Here is an 18,653-nt window from a genome sequence, read left to right as displayed (position 1 = left end):
CGGCGCCCGGGGTGCTCGGACTGCAAATCCCGGCAGCCCCCGCGGCGCCGCCGCAAGGGGCGGCGGGAAATGGAGTCCCTGCCCCCCCTCGGAGGGCGCCCCCGCACTGCGCGGGGTGGGGAGCGCGGCCCCGACTACAACTCCCGGCGTGCACCGCGCGCTCCCCTCCCTCCGCCGGAGGGGGGCAGTGCTGCGGGGGGGGGGGCGACACCGGGGGGGGGGGGTGAGACTGAGGGGGGCAAACCTGGGGGCAATACAGTGTGGGGGGGGGCAAGCCTGGAAGGGCAAAAGCACGGGGGGCGGTAATATTTCAATATTTCACACTGCGGGGGGGGGCAAATGGGGGGGGGAACAGCATGGGGGATAATATTGCCTCGGTGTGACACTGGGGGGAGCAAATTGGGCAACAGAGCAATCCTGCGGGGGGGGGCTAAGAGTGCAGGGGGACAATACTGCGGGGGGGGACAACATAGGGGACTAATATCGCCCAGGGCGAGCGCTGTGAGGGGGGGCAATACTGCAGGGGGAGGGCAACGCTGCGGGGGGGGGGGGCAGTTTTGTGGGGGGGAGGGGGAGGAAACGGGACACTGCACTGGAGGATCACACTGCACCGGCATGGGCGCAGCAGGGCGGGGGGGGGCCCCAGCACCCCAACCAGGGCCCCCCCCACCAGCGCTGGGCACGAGGGAGCCAGGCACTGCTATCGCTTCGAGTCCTTTATTATTTGCTTTTTCCGTCCAAAAATCTCTCCCCGCCCGTGGGCGACGGAGGGGAGGGCGGCCGGGGACACCGGCGCGCTAAGGGCACTTGTGAGCACGGGGGGGCCGCAGGGCGGGGGGGAAGGTGCGTGCCGGCCCCGCGGTCCCGCCGGGAATAGCACCATTCCCCCTCGGCGGACGGGGAAACCAAGGCACAGGGGTGGTCTCGCCCCCGGGGCGGCGATTTGGCACTTGCATACGGGACGCGGGGGGGGGCAGCGGGTCCTGCCAGGGAGCTCCCGGCTTCACTGGGTTCTGCCCCAAAAGGGGACGCGTGGGGCTGCCCCGTCCCCGTCTCAGATCTTGATGAAGAGGATGGCGGTGACGAGGGCGAAGCCGGCGATGAGCAGGATGACCTTGAGGATGCGGTGCTGGGGGGCGCCCAGCTCGTGGGGCAGGATCTCCAGGAAGGTGATGTAGACGAAGGTGCCGGCGGCCAGGCCCTCGAGCACGCTGCGCCAGAGGCGCTGCAGGGCGCCGGCGCCCGCCGTCACCGCCACGCCGAGCCCGATGCCCAGCGGCGACATGAGGGCGAAGAGCAGCAGGCAGGCGGCCACGGCGCGGGGGCGCAGCCGGCCCTGCAGCAGCTTCAGCGCCAGGCTGAAGGCCACCACGCACTTGTGGATGAGCAGGGCCAGGCAGATCTCCAGCACCTTGGCCTCGGCCTCCTGCAGCCCCACCGCCAGCCCCTCGAACACCGAGTGCAGCGACAGCGAGAAGACCAGCAGGAAGGAGCGCACGGCCGAGTGGGCGTTGAAGTCGACGTGCAGGTGCGGGCGGTCGGGCGCGGGGGCCCGGGCCGGGCGCGCGGGGCCGTCGGGCCAGCGGGGGCCCTGGATGGAGCCGTCCGGCACGGCGGCGGTGGCCCCCAGCAGCGCCCGCGTCTCCTCCTCCAGCGAGCCCGCCTGGTCCTTGTAGGCCAGCACGATCTGCTCCATCACCAGCACCAGGAAGAAGCCCATGGCCAGGATGAACTCCTGCAGCGGGAACTGGAGCTGCACGGCAGAGAGCGGGCGCTGAGGGCCCCGGGACGGGACGGGACAGGAAGGGAAACGGGGGCCGGCGGCTGCCGGGAAGCCGTGGGCCGCCGCGCCGCGGGGGACGGAGGGGGAGGATCTTTCCATGAGTCACGCGGGTGCCTTCGTGGTGAGGCTGCGGGGGCAGCGGCCCCCGCGGGACGGGGGCTCAGCGCGGGGGTCCGACGCTGGGGAAGGGGCAATCGCCCCGGCAGAGCGTCGCTGCGCCCGGGAAGCCGCCCCAGGGCGCTGATCCCACCCGGGCAGCCCGTTCCCGCAGGCAAAGCGGCGGCCCCGGGCAGCCAGCCGGGGAACGGGGATCCCCGCGGAGGCTCACCGAGATCCGCAGCCCCTCCAGCGCCTCGTTGATGCCCGCCAGGTAGTCGGGGAGCAGGTCGAGCAGGCAGGTGGCCAGGAAGACGCCACCGGCGAAGCAGCTCACCAGGCTGAGGACCTTCCTCCGCGTCTCTGCCGGGGAGAGGAGCGTGGGGCAGCCGCCGGCGGGACCCCGCCGCGTCCGCGGTGCCCGCGGGAAGGGCCGAGCCGCCCGGGGCGGCCCGGCGGGGTCGGGGCGGCCGTACCTGACGCGGCGCCGGCGCTCAGGGGGTGTCGGAAGAAGCAGAGGGGCCCCAGGCCGCTGGCCAGGGTCAGCAGCAGCAGCGTCGCCAGCGAGCCCAGCTTCACCTCCAGGCCGGTCGGGGGGCGAAGCGCGGCCCGGCCGCCGCCGGGGCTCCAGGCCAGCTGCCCGGGCTCGCCCATGGGGCCGGGGCCGCCCGGCTGCGGGCGCCTCGCTCAGCGGCAGCGGCGGGGCGGGCGCTGCCGCGGCACGGCGGGATCAGGCGGCGCCCGGCCCCGCTCCCGGGAAGCGCCGGCTCCGAGCCGCGGACGTGGCCGCGGCGCCTCCCAGCCGCGGGTGACTCCTTCCCTCCCTCCCTCCCCCCTTCCCTTCCCGCAGCCCGGCCCGCTGCCGGGGGGGCTCCGCGCCGCGCCGCTGCCCCGGGACCGGAGCCCCGCGGGCGGCGGGGGGGGCCGGGAGCACCGGGGAGTAGGGGGGGGGGGGGGGCCGCGGGAAGCCCCGCCAGGGCAAGGCCCCCCCCGCGCGGGCCGGGAAGCCGGGATCCCTCCCGGGCCAGAGGCGGTCCCGTTACCGGGGCGGGCAGGGGGCGGGCCCGGCTCCCGGGGGCGGGGCAGGCCCGAGCGGGCGGGGCGGGGGGGGCGGGGTCCCGGTCCCGGTCCCGGTCCCGGTGCCGCCGCTCCCCCCCCCCCCCCCCGCACTCACCTCGCTCGCTACATTGTAGCCGCGCGGGCCGCGGGCTCCCAGCGTTCTAAGGGGCGGGACCGGCCCCGCGCGCCGTCGCCAATGGCGGCGCGCGGAGCCGGGGCGGGGCCGCTGAGTGACGCAGCGCCGCAGCCAATGGGCAGCGAGCGGGCGGGGCGCGGCCGCCCGGGAGCGCGCGCGCGCGCGCGCGGCGGCGCGGGGCGCGCCCACGTGGCCTCCGCCGGGCGCGCGGCGGGGGGGGGGGCAGCGCCGGGCTAATTGCGGCGGGTAATTACCCGGAGGGGGGGGGAGGGGAGCCGGCCGGGGCCGCGCAGGCAGCGGCTCCCCCGTGGGAGCCCTGGCTCAGGCCGCGGCCCCGAAGCCCGGGCTGGGGGCCTGGGGAGCCTGGTTTCCCCCAGACCCCCCCGGAGCAGCTCCCGGTGCCCCCCAAGGCCGGAGCTCGAGGCCGCGGTGCCCGTTCGCGGCCCCGGGCAGCCCCAGGCCCCTGCACCAGCCTGGCCTCGGCCCCCACTACGTGGCACAGCCGGCCCGGCCAGGGCAGCCCCTGCATCCCCGGCCCTGCCGCAGCCCCCACCGATCCCACCCTGCAGGCAGCAGCATCTCCATCCCGCGGGGAGCGTTTAAACACACTAACCGGGGCCCTGGGGCCGCGCTGGGCACCGGGAGCCCGGCCCTTTGGGGTGGGACTTGGCCGGGTTTGCCCAGGATGCCGGAGATCCTGGAGCGCTGCGCCCGGCCGCCGGATCTGACGGGAGCAGCGCCAGGGGCAGGTTCGCTGCGCCACGCCGGCCCGGGGGGCTCGGAGGCAGGTAATTGCCCCCGGGGGCAGCGGGACGTGCCCACATCCCCTGTGTGCGCTTCATGCCAGGCGATGGAGACGGACGCCCCGGAGCTGCTGGAAGCTCTCCTGGTGCAGCAGGACGAGCCGTTCCTCGGCCCCGCGTTCGGCAGCCCCGCACCCCCCATCGTCAGCTCAGCCCGCTCGCCCGGCATCTCAGAGCCACCCTTCGAGGGCTGGCCCCTCGCCCGGGACAGCGTGAGTCTGGGCTGCCGGCCGGGCTCAGGGGTCCGGAGCAGGGAGTCGCGAGCAGGGATCGGGGTGGCGGAGAGCCCTGGGTGCCCATGGGGTTGCCACCGGCACCCCGGGAGCCCCAGGCCCGCGGGCGCCCTTGCGCGTCCCCTCCGAGCGTCTCTCCGCTGCAGGGGCAGGACGAGAACAAGCCCGAGGAGCTGCTGCGGCTGGTGGTGAACCCTGATGACGTCTGCAGCCTGGGCAGCTGCCACAGTGCCGGGGATGCCCGTCCCGGACCCCCCTGGCCCCCCAGCACCGGCCGCGAGGCGCCCTGTGACCTGCTGCCCGCCCTGCGCAGCACCGGCGTCGTCATCCAGCTCGGTCAGTGGGGCTGGCAGGGAGGACGTGCGGCACTGGCAGAGCTTGGCCGGGGGTGGGGGGGGGCACACAGGGAGCGTGGCGGCTCGCGGGGCGGACACAGCCTCCGCGTTAGCGCGGGGAGAGGCAGGACAGGCAGGGCTCCGCTGCCTCCCCCTTGCAGACGCCTGGCTGTGCCCCGCGCTGCTCCCCGCCGCCTGTGTCGCAAGTGAGCTGCCCGCTGCGCCGCTGCCCTCTCCGGCCAGGCCCGGCCTGGTGCCCGCTGCTCCGAGCGACCCGCAGGCCCCCAGAGCCCTGGTAAGCCCGGCACCGCGCCCCCTGCCCCATTCCTCGTCCCAGGCTCTCCCTGGCCATCGGGGCTCCCCGCAGCTCAGCCCGGCGCGTCGCCGTCTCTCCCTGCAGCTGCAGCTCCCGGGCCTGCTCCTGACGGAGGAGGAGAAGCGGCTGCTGTCGCAGGAGGGGGTGACGCTGCCCAGCTGCCTGCCCCTCACCAAGGTGCGCGGCCGCGGCGGGCAGGGGCAGCCGGGCCATGGCACCGCGCCGCTCCGCGCTCACCCCTCTGCCCCGCCAGGCGGAGGAGCGGATCCTGAAGAAGGTGAGGAGGAAGATCCGGAACAAGCAGTCGGCCCAGGACAGCCGGCGGAGGAAGAAGGAGTACCTGGACGGGCTGGAGAGCAGGTGGGTGCCCGCGGCGCCGCGCGAGCGGGGCTGAGCGAGGGCCCTCACTCGTCCCTCCCGCTGCCCCCGCAGGGTGGCCGCGTGCTCAGCCCAGAACCAGGAGCTGCAGAAGAAGGTGCAGGAGCTGGAGAGATGCAACAGGTGAGCACAGCCGCGGGGCCGTGGCCGGCCGGGTGCCCCCGTGGCGTCGGCAGAGCCCCGGGCCGGGCACGCGCCGACCGCTGCCGCCCCGCAGGTCGCTGCTGAGGCAGCTGCAGGCGCTGCAGGCGCTCGTCAAGCCGACGTCCACCAAGGCCGCCCAGACCAGCACCTGCATCCTGGTACCGCTGCGTGCCGGGCGCACAGCCATGCCAGGCACATGAAGCCGCGGCACGCACGTGTTCCCCGGCGCGCGGCGCTCACCTCGCGGGCACAGCCGCTGCGTGCGGCCGCCCTGTCCCCTCGCGCCGCCTAACTCCCTCCCGTCCCCTGCAGATCCTGGTCTTCTCCCTGGGACTCATCATCTTCCCCAGCTACAGCCCCTTCCGCCGCGGCCCCGGGGGCAGCCAGGACGGCCACAAGCCCGTGGGAGGTAACGGGGCAGGGGAGCCCCAGGGCGGCTGGGAGCTGCAGGGCCTGGATCCAAGCCCTGGCCGAAATGGGACCAGGAAGTGACCGTCCCATCCCAGAGCGGAGCGTCAAGCCCTGCCAGCCCCAGCCTGGCACTCCCTTGTCTCCGCAGTGATTTCCAGGAACATCCTGACCTGGGAGGAGCTGCTGAAGCCGGCTGAGGGCCCCCATGCTGGACCAGCCCCGTTCCCGGAGCATGGGCAGCCGGGGAGGGAAGAGCTGGGACCTGCAGCTGCAGCGGAGGACGGTGCTGAAGGGGGACACGGGGACCGGAGATCCCCCCCTCGCGGGGAGCCGGGCACCAACTCCTCGGGCCAGGCCGGCCCAGGGGACGCGGGGACTCGGCCCTGGCTGCAGCCGGCAGCTCCGGTGCGACCGGCCCCAGGGAGGGCGGCTGGTGCCGGCAGGGAAGCAGCAAAACGGGCGCACGGGGAGGAGATGTGACGGGCGGCGGAGAGCAGCCCCCAGCCCCCAGCCCCCTCCTGGGGACGGAGCACCCGCTCCAGGCGCATCCCTGCACTGTGGCAGAGCCCAGCCGCGCACGGGGACGGCGCCGCGCTGCAGCCGGAAGCGCCGAGCGCGCGGGGCAGCGTCCAGCTAATAAACAGCTCCTCGTTTCCACCTGAATTTGCCTTTGCAGGGGAAGAAAGGCAGTAAGAGAAGGGCGACAGGGCTGAGGCCGTACCACTGCCGCGGGCGGCTCTAACCCGCCCAGGCAGGGCCCCCTGCACCCCCAGCCGTGGGGCAGGGACCCCCAGCTCTAACGGGGGGTCAGAACCGGACCTGGGCTGGGCGGTTAATCTGGGGGGATTAACGCGGGGGATTAGCGGGGCTCGTCCCTTATGTAAGTGCCACGTGGCGCCGGGGGGCTGGTCGCAGCGTCGGGAGCCGAGCGTGGGGGAGGCACTGGGCAACCTCCCATTTCGCCCCTTCCTCCCCCACGGCCTCACCGTCCCTGCGAGGGGCCACGCTGCAGGCACCAGGGACCCCCCCCGCCGTGCTGTTCCCCCCCAACGTCCCCAGCCGCGGCTCCTCCGCGAAGCTCCGGGCTGCTCCACGCTGCAGAGCTGAGGGAAGTGTCGGACAGACACCAGCACGTCAAAGCGGCGCTCCGGCGACAACGATCAGGATTTATTTCACGGCACCCGCTTGGGGAACGCGGCTGCTGCGTTTGCCTGGACCGCCGCGCCCCCACGGCGGCCGGGAGCACGGGCACAGCACGACTCCCCGTGTGCGGAAAGCCAGGGAGGCCACGGGGCAGGTCCCCGCGGGCCCCGCGCCGGCACGGCGGGTGCAAGAGTCTCCTCAGCCGCCTTCGCGGGACTCCCCAGTCGTGTCTTGAGGCAGCAGCAGAGCACAGGGCAGCTCCCAGCAGAGCTCCACGTTCGTAGGGTGAGAGCAGGCGCGCTGCCAGGGCAGGGCCCGTCCCAGACAAGCGTTTCGTCTCCCATCGCTTTTGGGAGCGGCAGAAGAGCAGAGTCTTCACAGTCCGGGCGCTCCCGGCCCTGTCCCGGGCACACGGGGCCCCGCTCCAGGGCGGGCAGGCAGTGCTAAATGGACTCGATCTGCTTGCGGACCTTCTCGAGGGCTTTCCTGTCCAGCACTCGCTGGCGACACACAACCAACACAGCGAAGACCACAGCCACGCACATCATCGTGCCCACGAACTTCCAGAAAATGCGCGCCTCCATCACCGCCGAGCGGCAGCTGCACGAAGGGCAGAGTTATGAGTCCAGCGGCGACGGCCCCGGCCCCAGCGCTCCACACCCAGGGCCTGTCAGTGGGGCAGCACCCCACAGAAACCTGCTGCACTCTGCCCGGGGGACCCGCCGCCTGCCCAACCCCACCGCGGGGGCTTCGCTCACCTCTTGAACTCATCCCTCTTGGAGGTGGCACAGCTAATCTTCTCGATGAAGCCCGTTGGGCGACACTCTGCTATCGTCTTCTGCGACCAAAACAACGCCAGTGAGAGGCGGCGCCGGGACGTGTCCGTCTCCCCCAGCCGCCCCTAGGCCAGGCGCACGCGCACGTGTGTGTGTGGGGGGGACCCATCACCGCCGGGCTCCGCCGCCGCCCGCACTCACCTCCTGGAAGCTGGTGCACTGGGTGCACTCCTGCGCCACCACGAAGTCCTCCACCCGCCAGCACGGCGTGGCCGCCACGAGCCTCGCTGCGGGAGAGGGGCCGCGGCCGGGTGAGCGCAGGCAGAGCCCGGTGCCGAGAACCCCCCCGGCCCCCTCCAGCCGGGACCCCTCCCCGTCCTCCCCCGGGGCCAGGATCCCCCGGGCCCCCTCGGCCGCGCACCCACCCAAGCGCCGCTCGTCGCTCGGCCCCATCGCCGCTGCCGCCGCCGGCCTGTGGAGAGAGCAGAGACACCGTGAGGGGCCGGGCCGGGCCTGGCCGGCGCCCGCGGTCCCCCCTTCCCGCCCTCCCGCTCGCTCACCGCAGGCCGCAGGCCAGAGCGCCCAGGGCGGCGTAGAGGGCGCAGCAGCACGGCCAGGCCGGGCCGCGGGGCCCCATCGGCGCGGCGGAGCTACCGGGCCGGGCCCGCCGCCTCACGCAGTACCGCCATCTTGGGGCGCGGGGACTTGTGGGAGAAGCGGGGAGCGATGGGAAGGGCGGTGGCTACGGGGCGGGGCTTGCACGCAGGGGGCGGAGCCTGAGCGGGACTTGCATACAGAAGGCGGGGCTTGCGCGGGGGCGGGCCCAGGGGCGGGGCTTGCGCGCAGGGGGCGGGGCTTCTCCCGCCCAGCGCCCCCGCCCAGCGCGGGGCATCCCTAACCCCATCGTGTTCCCAGCCCGGCGCCCTCCCTGCCCCTGTCCCATCCCGGCCGCATCCCCCGGTCCATCCCGGCCCCGCAGGCCCCTCGCACCCTCCGCCCACCCTTGATGCCGTCCCCGCACCCTCGTCCCCCTCCTGCCGCCGTCCCCCGTCCCCTCCCCGCGGCCCCACAGAGACGCCGGACACGGGGCAAGGCACAAGCTGGGCTTTATAGCACCGAGGTGCGGCGGCTGCGCGGCGTCCAGCCCTGCTCCCGGCGCCAGCACCGCTCCCATCCCGGGCTGGCCGGCTCGGGACATCCCGTGCCCCAGCAGGCAAGGCAAGGGCCCCCGTCCCGGGGCAGCCCCCATGCCCGGCCCCTGCTCCGGGGGGAGGCGCCCGCGCTGTCCCGCAGCAGGTGGAGGCTGGTGGAGAGGAGGGGAGGCCGGGGCCGTCGCCGTGCTCCGCAGCGCAGCGGCTCTTACGCCACGGAGCATTTACTGCTGCCCTTCTTCTGGGAGCCCAGGTCCAGGGAGGGCTTGCTGCTTTGACCCTGAAAGAATGAGACAGGGAGGTCACTGGTGGCCGGGGAGGGGACACGGGGACCCCCCGCCACCCGGAGCCCGGCCCCAGCCCTCCCGCCGGCCACACTCACCGCTTTCCGGGAGGTTTTCAGCAGGATGTCCCGCGCCAGGGTGTTGAAGGCCTGGGGAGAGGGGGCAGGTCAGTGCCGGCACCCAGGGCATCGGCAGCCCCTGCTCCGGGACCAGCCCCAGTGCAGGGGGACGCCCCAGGGACAGGGGTCTGCGATGCAACCCCCATGGGGGTGACACAGCCCCGGGAACCCCCCGGCCCCGGCACAGCCCGACCCAGCGCCTCGGGCCCCCTTCGGCAGCCCGCTGCCCTCACCTCTTCCACGTTCACGCTGGACTTGGCGCTGGTCTCGAAGAAGCGGATCCCGTACTCCTTCGCCAGCTGGAGGACGAGAGGGCCCCTGTCATGTGGGCGCCAGGGCCCCCACGCTCCCTCCCCGCACCAGCGCTGCCCCGGCCCCGCACCGCGGGTGGGAAGAGCCGGAGCCGGGCCCCTCTGCCGCCTACCTTCTCGGCATCCTCCCGCTGCACCTTGCGTTTGCTCTCCATGTCGCACTTGTTGCCGATGAGGAGACGTTCAACCCCGGCAGACGCGTTCTGGAGGCCGGAGAGGAGGGGAGAGGTGTCAGCTTTGCCCGCCGCCCCGCTCCGTGCCCCAGCCCCAGCCCCCCCATCTGCACACCCACCTCCTTGATGCTCTTCATCCAGTTCTGGATGTTCTCGAAGGACTTCTCGTCCGTGATGTCGTACACGAGGATGATGCCCTGCGAGGACGGGGCGGTCAGCGGGGCAGGCGGGTGCCACCTCCTCCCACCCGGGTGGGGGTCTCCTTCCCGCGGCGCGTGTGCTCCCCGCGGCTGGCGAGGCTGAGCTCGTGCTGGCGCTGCCCGGCCCCGGAAACGCCGCAGCCCTCGTGCCGGCCTGCCTGGCTCCGCGGCCCCGGCCGTCCTCGCCCCAAGCCCCGTCGCCCCCCGCCGTCGCCCCCCTACCATGGCTCCGCGGTAGTAGGCTGTCGTGATGGTTTTGAACCTCTCCTGTCCTGCCGTGTCCCTGCGAGAGAGCGGAGGAGGGGGTGAGGGCCGCCGGGGCCAGCGCAGCGGGCGCAGGGCAGGGGGCTCCTGCCTGCACTCACCAGACCTGCAGCTTGATCTTCTTCCCTTCGATTTCCACCGTCCGGATTTTGAAGTCGATCCCTGGGAGGGGAGGAGAGAGACGGGCTGGTGTGCGGGGTCGGCACGGGCATGGGAGTGCCCCGGGCAGGGTGTCAGGACCAGGGACAGGGGGATGCGGGGAGGGGATGCCAGGGCCGGGCAAGGAGCTGCCGCCACAAACAGCTCCACTCCCTGCAACAGCCGGGCACCCCGGGAGAGGGAGGGGGGCAAAGTCCAGGCCTGGCCCCGGCCCTCGTCTCCGCACGGGCTGCCGGGGGCGGGAATGGGGTCCCTGGTGTTCCTGGAAAGCCATGCAGGGATACTGCATTCCTGCGGGATGGCATCACCCCTTGCAACTGCCTGGGATGCTGCCCGTGGGGGGCGGGATGGATGGACGACTGACGGACGGGGCTGCCACAGCCCCTGCCCCCTCCCTGCAAACCTGCCCCTCCGCCGCCCTCCCGGCCGCTTCCCCAGCTGGCTCCAGCTGCCAAACGCCGCCGGGGGACAGCGGTTGGAGATCACAGGGCTGCACCGTGCCACCCACCCCGAGCAGAGCCCCCCCCCCCCATCCCAAAAGTCCCTCAGGCAGGGAGCAAGCAGCCCCCAGGGCTGGCAGACGCTGCCCCTCCAGCCAGGCTTCCCCCTGCGCTCCTAAATTCCTGCCCCCCTTCCCTGGCTCGGCCCTGCCTGGCGTCCCGCTGGCTCCGTTTCAGGGCACACGTTTGTTACGCTCCAGAGAGCAGGCGGCTGCGAGCGCGGGGCTGGGAACGGCGGCAAGGATGGGGGCCGCTGGAGCAGCCCTTCCAGCTGGAATTCCCCACCGGAGCGCGGCTCCCAGCCCGGCTCGCAGCTGGCAGCCAGCGCACAGCGGCTGCTCGCACGCAGGGCTGCCGGCTGCTCGCCGGGTTTATGGCGCTCTGCAAACACGGCGGGGCAGGGCGGCCGCTCCAGGCGCAGGAAATGGTTTTAGCAGCTCGGAAACTCCGGGATCGGGCGGAGGAGGGGGCGGCCGGCTCCGGGGTGGTCCCTGCCCGCCCCTCCAGGCCCCCCGGCCCTTCCCCGGCCCGGGGGCAGCTCCAGGACAGGAAGGAGCACGGCTGCGAGCCCCGGCCGGGACCAGCCACGCAGCAACCGCTCTTCCCTGCGGCGGCAGGAGCTCAGCCTGCTTCGCACGGGGAAACTGAGGCACGCCACGCAGGAATTTGCACGTCCTGCTCCGTGACACCGGCCCGCGCCCCTGGAAACGGCCCTGGCCCCACGTTCACCAGCTACGGGACCCAGAAGGCACAAGAGCCGCGGGCAGAGGCGTGCCCCGTCGCCAGCGTCCCACGTCCGCCAGAAACCCGTTCCCGGAGGTGCCAGGAGTCGGCGGGAGCCAGGCAGCGACCCACGGGTGGAGAAAAGCGGGGAGCGTTGCAACGCCCCGCTGGCGGCCTGGCTCTGCCGGACCCCCGCAGGCAGATCCCCCCGGCCGGGCGCCCTGGGGGCGAGGGGCTCCCTCCCGGCCCGCGGCCACGGCCCGTCCCAGCGCCAGGGCGCTCCGGGAGGAAAAGCGCGATTGCAAAACTGATGGAAGGGATTTTTTTTTTTCCTGCTTGTGCAAGGAAAAAGCAGGAAAAAGCAGCCCCTTCGCCGCCGCGCCGGCTCCAGCGGCTGCGCGGGGGAGGCCGGGGAAAGGGTCTGGGATGGGGCACGCGGGGGGGGCCGGGGTGAAGCCACAGGTTCTTGGGGGGACAGGGAGGGGCGCGGGGGGGTTGTAGGGGGGCAAGGGCGGAGGGGGGAGGCCAGGGAGGGGCAGGTCGCCAGGAGGCAGGCAGGGGCCCCGGGGGGGGGGGGGTCCTCGCACTGGGGGAGCCCTGGGGGGGGGTCTGGGAGCCCCGGGGGGGGGGGTCCCCACACTAAGGGGAGTTCGGGAGGGTCCTGGGAGCCCCGGAGGGGGGGATCCCTCCGCTAGGGACGGGGTTCGGGAGCCTCGGGGGGGTCCCGGGAGCCCCAGAGGGGGGTCCCTGGGGGGGTCCGGGAGCCCCGGGGGGGTCCCCCAGCAGTGGGGGGGGCCCGGGGCCGGCCGGGTCGCACGCACCGATGGTGGAGATGTAGGTGCTGGTGAAGTTGTCCTCGGCGAAGCGGATGATGAGGCAGGTCTTGCCCACGCCGCTGTCGCCGATCAGCAGCAGCTTGAAGAGGTGGTCGTAGGCCTTGGCCATGGCCCCCGCCCGCCGGGCCGCTCTGCCCCGCGGCCGCGACGGCGGCCCCGGCCCGGCCCCGGCCCGCCCCCGGGCGGGGACTCGCCGGAGCCCGGCCGCGGCCGCGCCGCCCCCCCGGCTCCGCGGCGGCCCCCGCAGTCACCATCGTCGCGGGCGTGACATCACCGCCCCGGCGATGACGCCACCGCGAGGCAACCCTGCCTGCTGACGTCACGCCCCCCAGGAGGGCACGCGGAGACCCTCCCAAAATGGCGGCGAGGCCGCGCCATCCGGCGGCATCACCGACCTTCCTAACATGGCCGCGCTGCTACGCACCCCCCCCTTGCGGGCACCCTGCCCTTCTCAACATGGCGCCGCCCCGTGCCCGTGCCTCACTTCCGCCCGTGCGGGGAACCCCGGAGCGGATATAGCGGCCCCCGTTTCCGGCCTGGCCCCTTTTCGGTCGCGGCTGCCTCCACGCGAACATGCCTGTGAGTGCGGCACCGGCACCAGCCCCCGCACCCCGGCCCGCCGCCCTCCGGCACCGCGGCGGCGGGCGGGGCGGAGCGAAGCCGGGCCGGGCGCGGCGGCGGGCGGGCGGGCGGGCCGGGTCGGCGCCCCGGCGGGGGCCGGGCCGCGGCGCGGGGTGGGCCGTGTCTGCCGCCATCTCCTCTGCGGCGGGCGATGGCGGGGGCCCAAGATGGCGGCGGGCGGGGGGCCGGGGCGGCGGGGGGACCGGGGCCGGGCGGGCGGGCGCTGACCGGAGCTGTCCCCGCAGCTGGCCAAGGACCTGCTGCACCCCTCCCCCGAGGAGGAGAAGAGGAAGCACAAGAAGAAGCGCCTGGTGCAGAGTCCCAACTCCTACTTCATGGACGTGAAGTGCCCAGGTAGGGGCGGCGCGGCCCAGGCTCCCCGCCCCTCGGGTGGGTGCGAGCTGTCCGTGTTCCCTCTCCCCGGTAATCTGTAAAACCACCGTGTGTCATTCGTGATCCTCCCCTCCCTCGACACAAACGGACTTTGCCCACTGGTGTAATGTGTGCTTTAAGGTGTCACCGGCTTCTCACTTGCCCTAACAGTGAAGATGCCCCAGGTCTCCCCAGCGCTTGCCTCAAAGTTATTCCTTTCCCCTCAGGTTGCTATAAAATCACCACTGTATTCAGCCACGCTCAGACTGTCGTTCTGTGTGTGGGCTGCTCCACTGTGCTGTGCCAGCCCACTGGAGGAAAGGCAAGGCTTACAGAAGGTAGGTAACGATGGAAAAAGGCAGCTTACAGTTATCTTGGTAGTGCCTCCTGTCTGCACTCTTAGTCTTACACAGTGATGTAAGCTTCACAGTCTATGATGCTTTAAGCATAGGTAGCTCTTGGATCAGTCTTGGATTGCCAGTGAACTGTGGCTTCATGAAGGAAGCAGCTTCCTGTGATAGTTGGACGGCAGCTGATTTGCTCTTTGAGACTAGGCAAAAAAGACATTTTTAACATCCTCCAAAATTCAAGTATGATCAGCTGTTCTGGGGCTATCAGAGTGCCATTGATAAATATACTGTGATAGGCAGTTTTCAAAAGATCTCTATTGAGTTTGTTGTAGCCTTGATGGACCTGATATGGATTTTGGAGATGGGGCACCTCTAGGCTAGAAGGAAAAAAAAGCCACTCAATTGCTGGCTTTCTGTGCCTATCTTCTGTGGGTTTTGCATTTGGCCTTCTAGTATCAGGATGCTTTGCCTACCTCCTGCTTTGAAACAAGGCAAAGGCATAGGCTGATATATTTGGGCTGATGAGACAGGGAAATTCCTGTACAGAATGGCCTTCAGAGAGGCATTATATGCTGCATAATTGATGCTGTAATAGTAAAATGTTTTTGGAAGATGTTAAAATGCTGGCTCAGTTGCTTACTGCTCTGCCTTTTTCTTTCTTTACCTAGGATGCTCCTTCAGACGAAAGCAGCATTAAACTAAAGGAGTCTGAGATGGTTGGGACTACTTGCACAGATGGCTGCACAGATGAAGAACATGGGATTTGATTCAGGTGTGACCTGAATGCTTTAGCAGGGTGTCCTTGGAATGCAAATGAGGAATGTGACTTTCATACTGTCCCCGTAGCCCCACCCATCTCACCGTCAATAAATTTTGGATAAAATACAAGCAGATTAGTTTGCTTTTGATGTACCTGCCATCTGATTCTTTCTGGCCTGTGGGGAAAAAAGCTGGTTTGTCAGTAGTTCTGAAAAATCAAATTTTCAGAACTGCAAGTAGCTGCAGTGTGTGTTGTAGTGGGTCAGCTGCAGAAGCGAGTGTACATCCTGTGAGCCTACCATTAATCCTTAACAACTAAACTGTTCTGATCTTCCCTGTGTAGTTAAATGATGAGAAATTTTAGGTACTCAACCTTTGAGTTTCAGATTAGCAGATTACCATGGGTAAACTAAACACTTCCATTTATTTGGGTCAAAACCATAAGGACCTGTTACACTGCAGGGCCTCCCACTGTTCTAATGTTGAGCTCTTCAGTTGTAAAAGTTTATCTCCGTACACTCCAGAGCCACAACTGAGTCCTGTTTCTTCCATGTGGGGAACTTGTAGGAGAATAGGAATATCCTGGAAAGAAGGAAATAAAGGGAAGCTGGTTTGAATATCCAAGCATTCCTAATTCTTCACAGGGGAAAGTATATTTTCTAAACCCCTCAAAGTCCCACACTTCTTGAAGTTCATCATATCTGCACTCAATCTCCCCAACTGATGGATTCAGGGGAGAGTTTGCACAGTGGTAATAACAAAAACAGTAATGAAGTCACTGAGCTGCACTGCTCAATGAATGCTGAACTGCTGCATAACAGCAGTGTTTTTCACTGGCTGGGAATACTAGTATTAGCACGTATACAATGTGACAAAACTGGAAGCTGCCCAAACAGTCCCCAAAAAGCCCCTGGCTTACCTGTCTGAGATGCAGCAGAGGTAGGAATGTACACAATAGGCACTGTTTGCACTCTGGTCAGAAAAGCATTGTATGCTGACAAAATAATAACCTGGTTAGATTATGGAGCCCCTTTAAGATGTGTGCAAGAATCAGTAGTTTGAACTTTAGGTTTTTAACTTCTGAACCTTTTTTCAGAAGTTGTCTCAAACTCTCATTCATTCTAGTTCTGGAGTATCTTATGCTGTTCTGATGGTGGCACCCATCCCTCCACTGTGCTGGTACAGCTGTCCAGGGCTGCCTAGTAAAGCTACTTTTGCAAGTGGCCCAGATTCTACCTCAGTCTCCAGCTGCAGTTCAGCCACATGGTATTATGAACAGCTGTAACAATGTAGGAGCTGCCACTGCCACCTGAAGATACTCAAGCTGCATTCTGTTTGTCAGACTCAACAGGAATACAGACTGCCTACAGTTAGACAACATTTCAGCTTTTTTTTCCAATTATAGTAGCTGATTTATTAGAACATCTTCCTCCATCCTCCTAAATTCTTAAAGTTTACAGCTACCCTCAGCTACAGTGATATTGTTGCATTTGGAAGGTTTCCTTTGTTGTCACCCCCTTTCCTCTGAGTTTTAGATCAACTAATAGCTAAAGGGATGACTGCTTAATGCTTAAGAATCAAAACCATTGTTGTTAGAATAGATCTAACCCAGAAAGATTTGACCTAAGAATGACATCAATTTTTTAAAGCTCAAAAAGAATACAGCAATGTGGAAAGCAGAGATGCATAACTGGCTTTAAAGATTACAAAGACAAGAATATGTATTTCTACTTTCTGTAAGCTTTGATAATTAAATGGTAAATCTCTCTCACTTACTGAGGAAGATAGCAGCTGTTGATGCTAAAACAGCAAAGAGAGTGAAGAGAAGAATCTGGTAAGAGCTCATTAGCTGTTGAACAATTCCTACGTCATTGCATTGACCTAAGGTTTAAAGGACAGAGTAAGGATTGCATACTGGTAGGTTCCAGATGTTTGTAACAACTTTAAAAAAGTGTCTTTTAACCGCCTGTTAAGGGCAGCTGGTGCCAAGGGATATTTGATGCCCCTTGGAGCTGGGGAGTGGAAGACATGAATACAGTCTCATTTTATTTTGGTAGGAGCAGTAACTCTTTTGGCAAATTTGAATCTTGTAACTAGTGCAGGGCTTCGATACCATTATTGCATCACATCGGGTACGTGAAACCCACCCTGGACACTTACCAGACGTAAGCTGCCCTGGGAGAGCTCTCACTTCTACTGCTGCTCTTTGGCCTGTGAGAGCACAAGAAATGTTGATGAAGGCTGGTGCTGGCATCTGCTGGAGGGAGGTGAAGTTGACCACAGTGACGGGGTAGGAGACAAGTCCAGGCATGCTGGTGGAATATTCAGGATACCTCACTATTATAGCGGGGGAACTGGGCTGAACCTTTCACAACAGACAAAAACCAATGCTTTAAAATGAAAAGCAGTAGTATCTCTAATTATTACTGTGTACACTGATATTACATATAATCAGGAAATAGTGAAACAAGTTATTATGAAGGAGGATTTCTATAAGGTTGCCTTGTCTTTACACATTTTCTGTAAGGATGGAAGAAAAATGCAGAAGCACCCACTGCTTTTCAAACATGGAAACTATTAAACAGTCTGTTCCCCAGTTGTTGGTTTTTTTTTCAGTGATCCAAAAAATGGATTGCTAAGACAGGGCTAAGTGTATACAAGACCAGATTCACTCCACAAATGCCTTTTGACAAGTATGTATTTCCATTCCCAGGGATATATGCAGAGAGAAAGCTTTTCACGTACCTCCAGCTTTTCTAATACTTCTTCAGCTCCCAGCACTCTTAGCATGCCATTTAGTTGTTTGATACTAAAAACTAATTCTGACTGGTTGACATAAAATGCAGGGAGGAAAGGAACTAGGATTCTTTGCATTTCACCCGTGCTTTGTTCACTGGAGAGAGAGACCATCACAGACACAGAGGCATCAGCAGAACTCAGAGCCAGAAGGACTTCATCAGGCTGGGGCTTAGCAGTGATTATACAGACATAAAGACCTAAATTCAAGACAGTGGAAAACCAGCGTAAACAAGCAGCTTGTGTTTGAAAGGTTCTTATAGGAGTTATTTGGGGTGGAAGGCAGGAAAGATACATGATTGAAAGGGATAATTTATACATTCTTAGCACTAGTAAATCAGCATAAAAATGTTTGAGAATTTGGTACTGTTACCTTACAGTCTAGTAGTGAAATGAAGAAGAAAAAAATCACCAGAGGGAAAAAACAAGACATGAAAATTCCCTGTATTCCATTCAGATTTAAAAGGTCATACCTACCTTTTTGGATGCTAAATTCTGACTGCACAAGAAAGACTTCACTTGCTGATACATCCAACATATTATTGCTGAATTCAACTTGACATATCAAGCAAGACTCTGGGAGAAGGAAATTTGTGATTGCACTGAGCTGAATAGAGTTGCAAGGGCCTAAAGGAGAAAAACAGAAACAAATTAATCTGCATCTTTCAGTGGATAACTCTTCAACAAAACAAGGTGAAACTTTCCCTAACACACAAAGTGGTTCAGTTGTCACTATAATTGTCACTCATGTTTCCTCATCTGAAGCTTTTTTCCCCAACAGTAGTCCATGGCTTTGTATTTACTGGGACTGAGTTGTAGTTCACGTAATTTAGTGTACAAAAGGCTCAAATTACACTTTCTTAATAAACCAGTAGGTGACTGTAATATGAATTGCAATTCAGTTTCTCATTTATGCACTACTGCAGAATAAAAACATTTTTAGGTGCATGGTATAAACTTTACTGCAGAAAAGTTCAGCATGAATCAAGAAAGAGGAATCTTCAAATACAGGTCCTACCCTTGAGGGTTTCTCTTCCACTGCTTGTGGCAACAAGAACTTGGAATGCAGAAGAATCTGGAGTATTTGTTAAATAGTTTTTTTGACCAATCTGGAGACTTAATCTCAAAGAACCATTGACAATTATCTGAAATATTAATAGGAATAGAATTGTGTCCAAAACACTGATTGATTCAAACAGACAGTAAGAAATTTTACTGCTTAGTTTTTCTTCTGCTATTCTACAAAACTTTCTTAACTGGATGTTTATCATTAAAGATCAGTCTTATTTACACTAGTGAAAGCACTGAAAAGCATCTTTAATAAAAATGAGAACCAAGCCCTTACTGTTTTGTTTTTAACTGGCCCTTTACTTGCAGGTGATTTTTTCACATCTGGAAATGGAACTGAGGTACATAAGCTGT

General features: G+C 64.7%; 6 protein-coding genes across 9 annotated transcripts in view; 2 read left to right on the top strand and 4 right to left on the bottom strand.

Annotated features, from left to right (window-relative positions):
- Positions 1 to 703: 703 nt before the first annotated feature.
- SLC39A1 (solute carrier family 39 member 1) lies at positions 704 to 2,574 on the bottom strand. Its single transcript, XM_067313214.1, has 3 exons — positions 2,356 to 2,574; positions 2,112 to 2,242; positions 704 to 1,753 (listed from the first exon to the last, which is right to left on the bottom strand). Exons 1-3 carry the CDS (start codon positions 2,531 to 2,533, stop codon positions 1,055 to 1,057), a joined length of 1,008 nt encoding a protein of 335 aa, XP_067169315.1. The 5' UTR covers positions 2,534 to 2,574; the 3' UTR covers positions 704 to 1,054.
- Positions 2,575 to 3,263: 689 nt separating this feature from the next.
- CREB3L4 (cAMP responsive element binding protein 3 like 4) lies at positions 3,264 to 6,357 on the top strand. Of its 3 annotated transcripts, XM_067313359.1 has the most exons (10): positions 3,264 to 3,320; positions 3,922 to 4,089; positions 4,257 to 4,446; positions 4,607 to 4,740; positions 4,846 to 4,938; positions 5,015 to 5,121; positions 5,194 to 5,262; positions 5,357 to 5,441; positions 5,596 to 5,692; positions 5,843 to 6,357. In XM_067313359.1, exons 2-10 carry the CDS (start codon positions 3,925 to 3,927, stop codon positions 6,172 to 6,174), a joined length of 1,272 nt encoding a protein of 423 aa, XP_067169460.1. In that variant the 5' UTR covers positions 3,264 to 3,320; positions 3,922 to 3,924; the 3' UTR covers positions 6,175 to 6,357. The 3 variants fall into 3 exon arrangements, with proteins under 3 accessions (XP_067169460.1, XP_067169459.1, XP_067169458.1); XM_067313358.1 differs by lacking the exon at positions 3,264 to 3,320 and having other exon boundaries at positions 3,352 to 4,089; XM_067313357.1 differs by lacking the exon at positions 3,264 to 3,320 and having other exon boundaries at positions 3,352 to 4,446.
- Positions 6,358 to 6,840: 483 nt separating this feature from the next.
- Positions 6,841 to 8,429, bottom strand: JTB (jumping translocation breakpoint). 2 transcript variants are annotated; one of them, XM_067313363.1, is made up of 5 exons: positions 8,174 to 8,429; positions 8,039 to 8,085; positions 7,815 to 7,900; positions 7,596 to 7,672; positions 6,841 to 7,437 (listed from the first exon to the last, which is right to left on the bottom strand). In XM_067313363.1, the coding sequence occupies exons 1-5, from the start codon at positions 8,248 to 8,250 to the stop codon at positions 7,281 to 7,283; spliced, it is 444 nt and encodes a 147-aa protein (XP_067169464.1). In that variant the 5' UTR covers positions 8,251 to 8,429; the 3' UTR covers positions 6,841 to 7,280. The 2 variants fall into 2 exon arrangements, with proteins under 2 accessions (XP_067169464.1, XP_067169462.1); XM_067313361.1 differs by having other exon boundaries at positions 7,596 to 7,675; positions 8,174 to 8,403.
- A 273-nt stretch (positions 8,430 to 8,702) lies between these two features.
- On the bottom strand, positions 8,703 to 12,512 carry RAB13 (RAB13, member RAS oncogene family). Its single transcript, XM_067313360.1, has 8 exons — positions 12,319 to 12,512; positions 10,217 to 10,277; positions 10,074 to 10,134; positions 9,771 to 9,848; positions 9,592 to 9,681; positions 9,401 to 9,466; positions 9,147 to 9,197; positions 8,703 to 9,044 (listed from the first exon to the last, which is right to left on the bottom strand). The coding sequence occupies exons 1-8, from the start codon at positions 12,440 to 12,442 to the stop codon at positions 8,973 to 8,975; spliced, it is 603 nt and encodes a 200-aa protein (XP_067169461.1). The 5' UTR covers positions 12,443 to 12,512; the 3' UTR covers positions 8,703 to 8,972.
- A 298-nt stretch (positions 12,513 to 12,810) lies between these two features.
- RPS27 (ribosomal protein S27) lies at positions 12,811 to 14,564 on the top strand. Its single transcript, XM_067313364.1, has 4 exons — positions 12,811 to 12,912; positions 13,200 to 13,308; positions 13,554 to 13,664; positions 14,345 to 14,564. The coding sequence occupies exons 1-4, from the start codon at positions 12,907 to 12,909 to the stop codon at positions 14,371 to 14,373; spliced, it is 255 nt and encodes an 84-aa protein (XP_067169465.1). The 5' UTR covers positions 12,811 to 12,906; the 3' UTR covers positions 14,374 to 14,564.
- NUP210L (nucleoporin 210 like) overlaps positions 14,450 to 18,653 on the bottom strand; it is a 26,657-nt gene continuing 22,453 nt past the window's right edge. The window contains exons 34-40 of the mRNA XM_013942432.2: positions 18,250 to 18,376; positions 17,709 to 17,858; positions 17,181 to 17,431; positions 16,596 to 16,800; positions 16,212 to 16,316; positions 15,355 to 15,429; positions 14,450 to 15,017 (exon numbers count right to left, since the gene is read on the bottom strand). Of these exons, the coding sequence (XP_013797886.2) occupies positions 14,941 to 15,017; positions 15,355 to 15,429; positions 16,212 to 16,316; positions 16,596 to 16,800; positions 17,181 to 17,431; positions 17,709 to 17,858; positions 18,250 to 18,376 (990 nt within the window). The 3' untranslated portion in view covers positions 14,450 to 14,940. The remainder of the gene's footprint in view (positions 15,018 to 15,354; positions 15,430 to 16,211; positions 16,317 to 16,595; positions 16,801 to 17,180; positions 17,432 to 17,708; positions 17,859 to 18,249; positions 18,377 to 18,653) is intronic.

Source organism: Apteryx mantelli, chromosome 31 (assembly GCF_036417845.1).
Source record: "Apteryx mantelli isolate bAptMan1 chromosome 31, bAptMan1.hap1, whole genome shotgun sequence".
Taxonomy (NCBI): domain Eukaryota; kingdom Metazoa; phylum Chordata; class Aves; order Apterygiformes; family Apterygidae; genus Apteryx; species Apteryx mantelli.
The sequence above is the reverse complement of the archived record's forward strand: the minus strand, read 5'-3'. Positions and strand labels throughout refer to the sequence as shown.

What these genes read in the sequence shown, in the direction of transcription:
- JTB (XM_067313361.1), bottom strand. Translation starts at nt 8,250, where the DNA reads ATGGGGCCCCGCGGCCCGGCCTGGCCGTGCTGCTGCGCCCTCTACGCC. An exon ending in GAGCGACGAGCGGCGCTTGG is followed by an intron (nt 7,901 to 8,038) that starts GTGGGTGCGCGG and finishes CCTCTCCCGCAG; the next exon opens with CGAGGCTCGTGGCGGCCACG. An exon ending in AAGAGGGATGAGTTCAAGAG is followed by an intron (nt 7,438 to 7,595) that starts GTGAGCGAAGCC and finishes CCCTTCGTGCAG; the next exon opens with CTGCCGCTCGGCGGTGATGG.
- RPS27 (XM_067313364.1), top strand. An exon ending in CATGGACGTGAAGTGCCCAG is followed by an intron (nt 13,309 to 13,553) that starts GTAGGGGCGGCG and finishes CTTTCCCCTCAG; the next exon opens with GTTGCTATAAAATCACCACT. An exon ending in AAAGGCAAGGCTTACAGAAG is followed by an intron (nt 13,665 to 14,344) that starts GTAGGTAACGAT and finishes TTCTTTACCTAG; the next exon opens with GATGCTCCTTCAGACGAAAG.
- RAB13 (XM_067313360.1), bottom strand. Translation starts at nt 12,442, where the DNA reads ATGGCCAAGGCCTACGACCACCTCTTCAAGCTGCTGCTGATCGGCGAC. An exon ending in AGCGGGAGGATGCCGAGAAG is followed by an intron (nt 9,467 to 9,591) that starts GTAGGCGGCAGA and finishes CTCGTCCTCCAG; the next exon opens with CTGGCGAAGGAGTACGGGAT. An exon ending in TGAAAACCTCCCGGAAAGCG is followed by an intron (nt 9,045 to 9,146) that starts GTGAGTGTGGCC and finishes TCATTCTTTCAG; the next exon opens with GGTCAAAGCAGCAAGCCCTC.
- SLC39A1 (XM_067313214.1), bottom strand. Translation starts at nt 2,533, where the DNA reads ATGGGCGAGCCCGGGCAGCTGGCCTGGAGCCCCGGCGGCGGCCGGGCC. An exon ending in GAGCGCCGGCGCCGCGTCAG is followed by an intron (nt 2,243 to 2,355) that starts GTACGGCCGCCC and finishes TCTCCCCGGCAG; the next exon opens with AGACGCGGAGGAAGGTCCTC. An exon ending in TGGAGGGGCTGCGGATCTCG is followed by an intron (nt 1,754 to 2,111) that starts GTGAGCCTCCGC and finishes TCTGCCGTGCAG; the next exon opens with CTCCAGTTCCCGCTGCAGGA.
- CREB3L4 (XM_067313357.1), top strand. Translation starts at nt 3,915, where the DNA reads ATGCCAGGCGATGGAGACGGACGCCCCGGAGCTGCTGGAAGCTCTCCT. An exon ending in CGCAGGCCCCCAGAGCCCTG is followed by an intron (nt 4,741 to 4,845) that starts GTAAGCCCGGCA and finishes CTCTCCCTGCAG; the next exon opens with CTGCAGCTCCCGGGCCTGCT. An exon ending in GAGCTGGAGAGATGCAACAG is followed by an intron (nt 5,263 to 5,356) that starts GTGAGCACAGCC and finishes GCCGCCCCGCAG; the next exon opens with GTCGCTGCTGAGGCAGCTGC.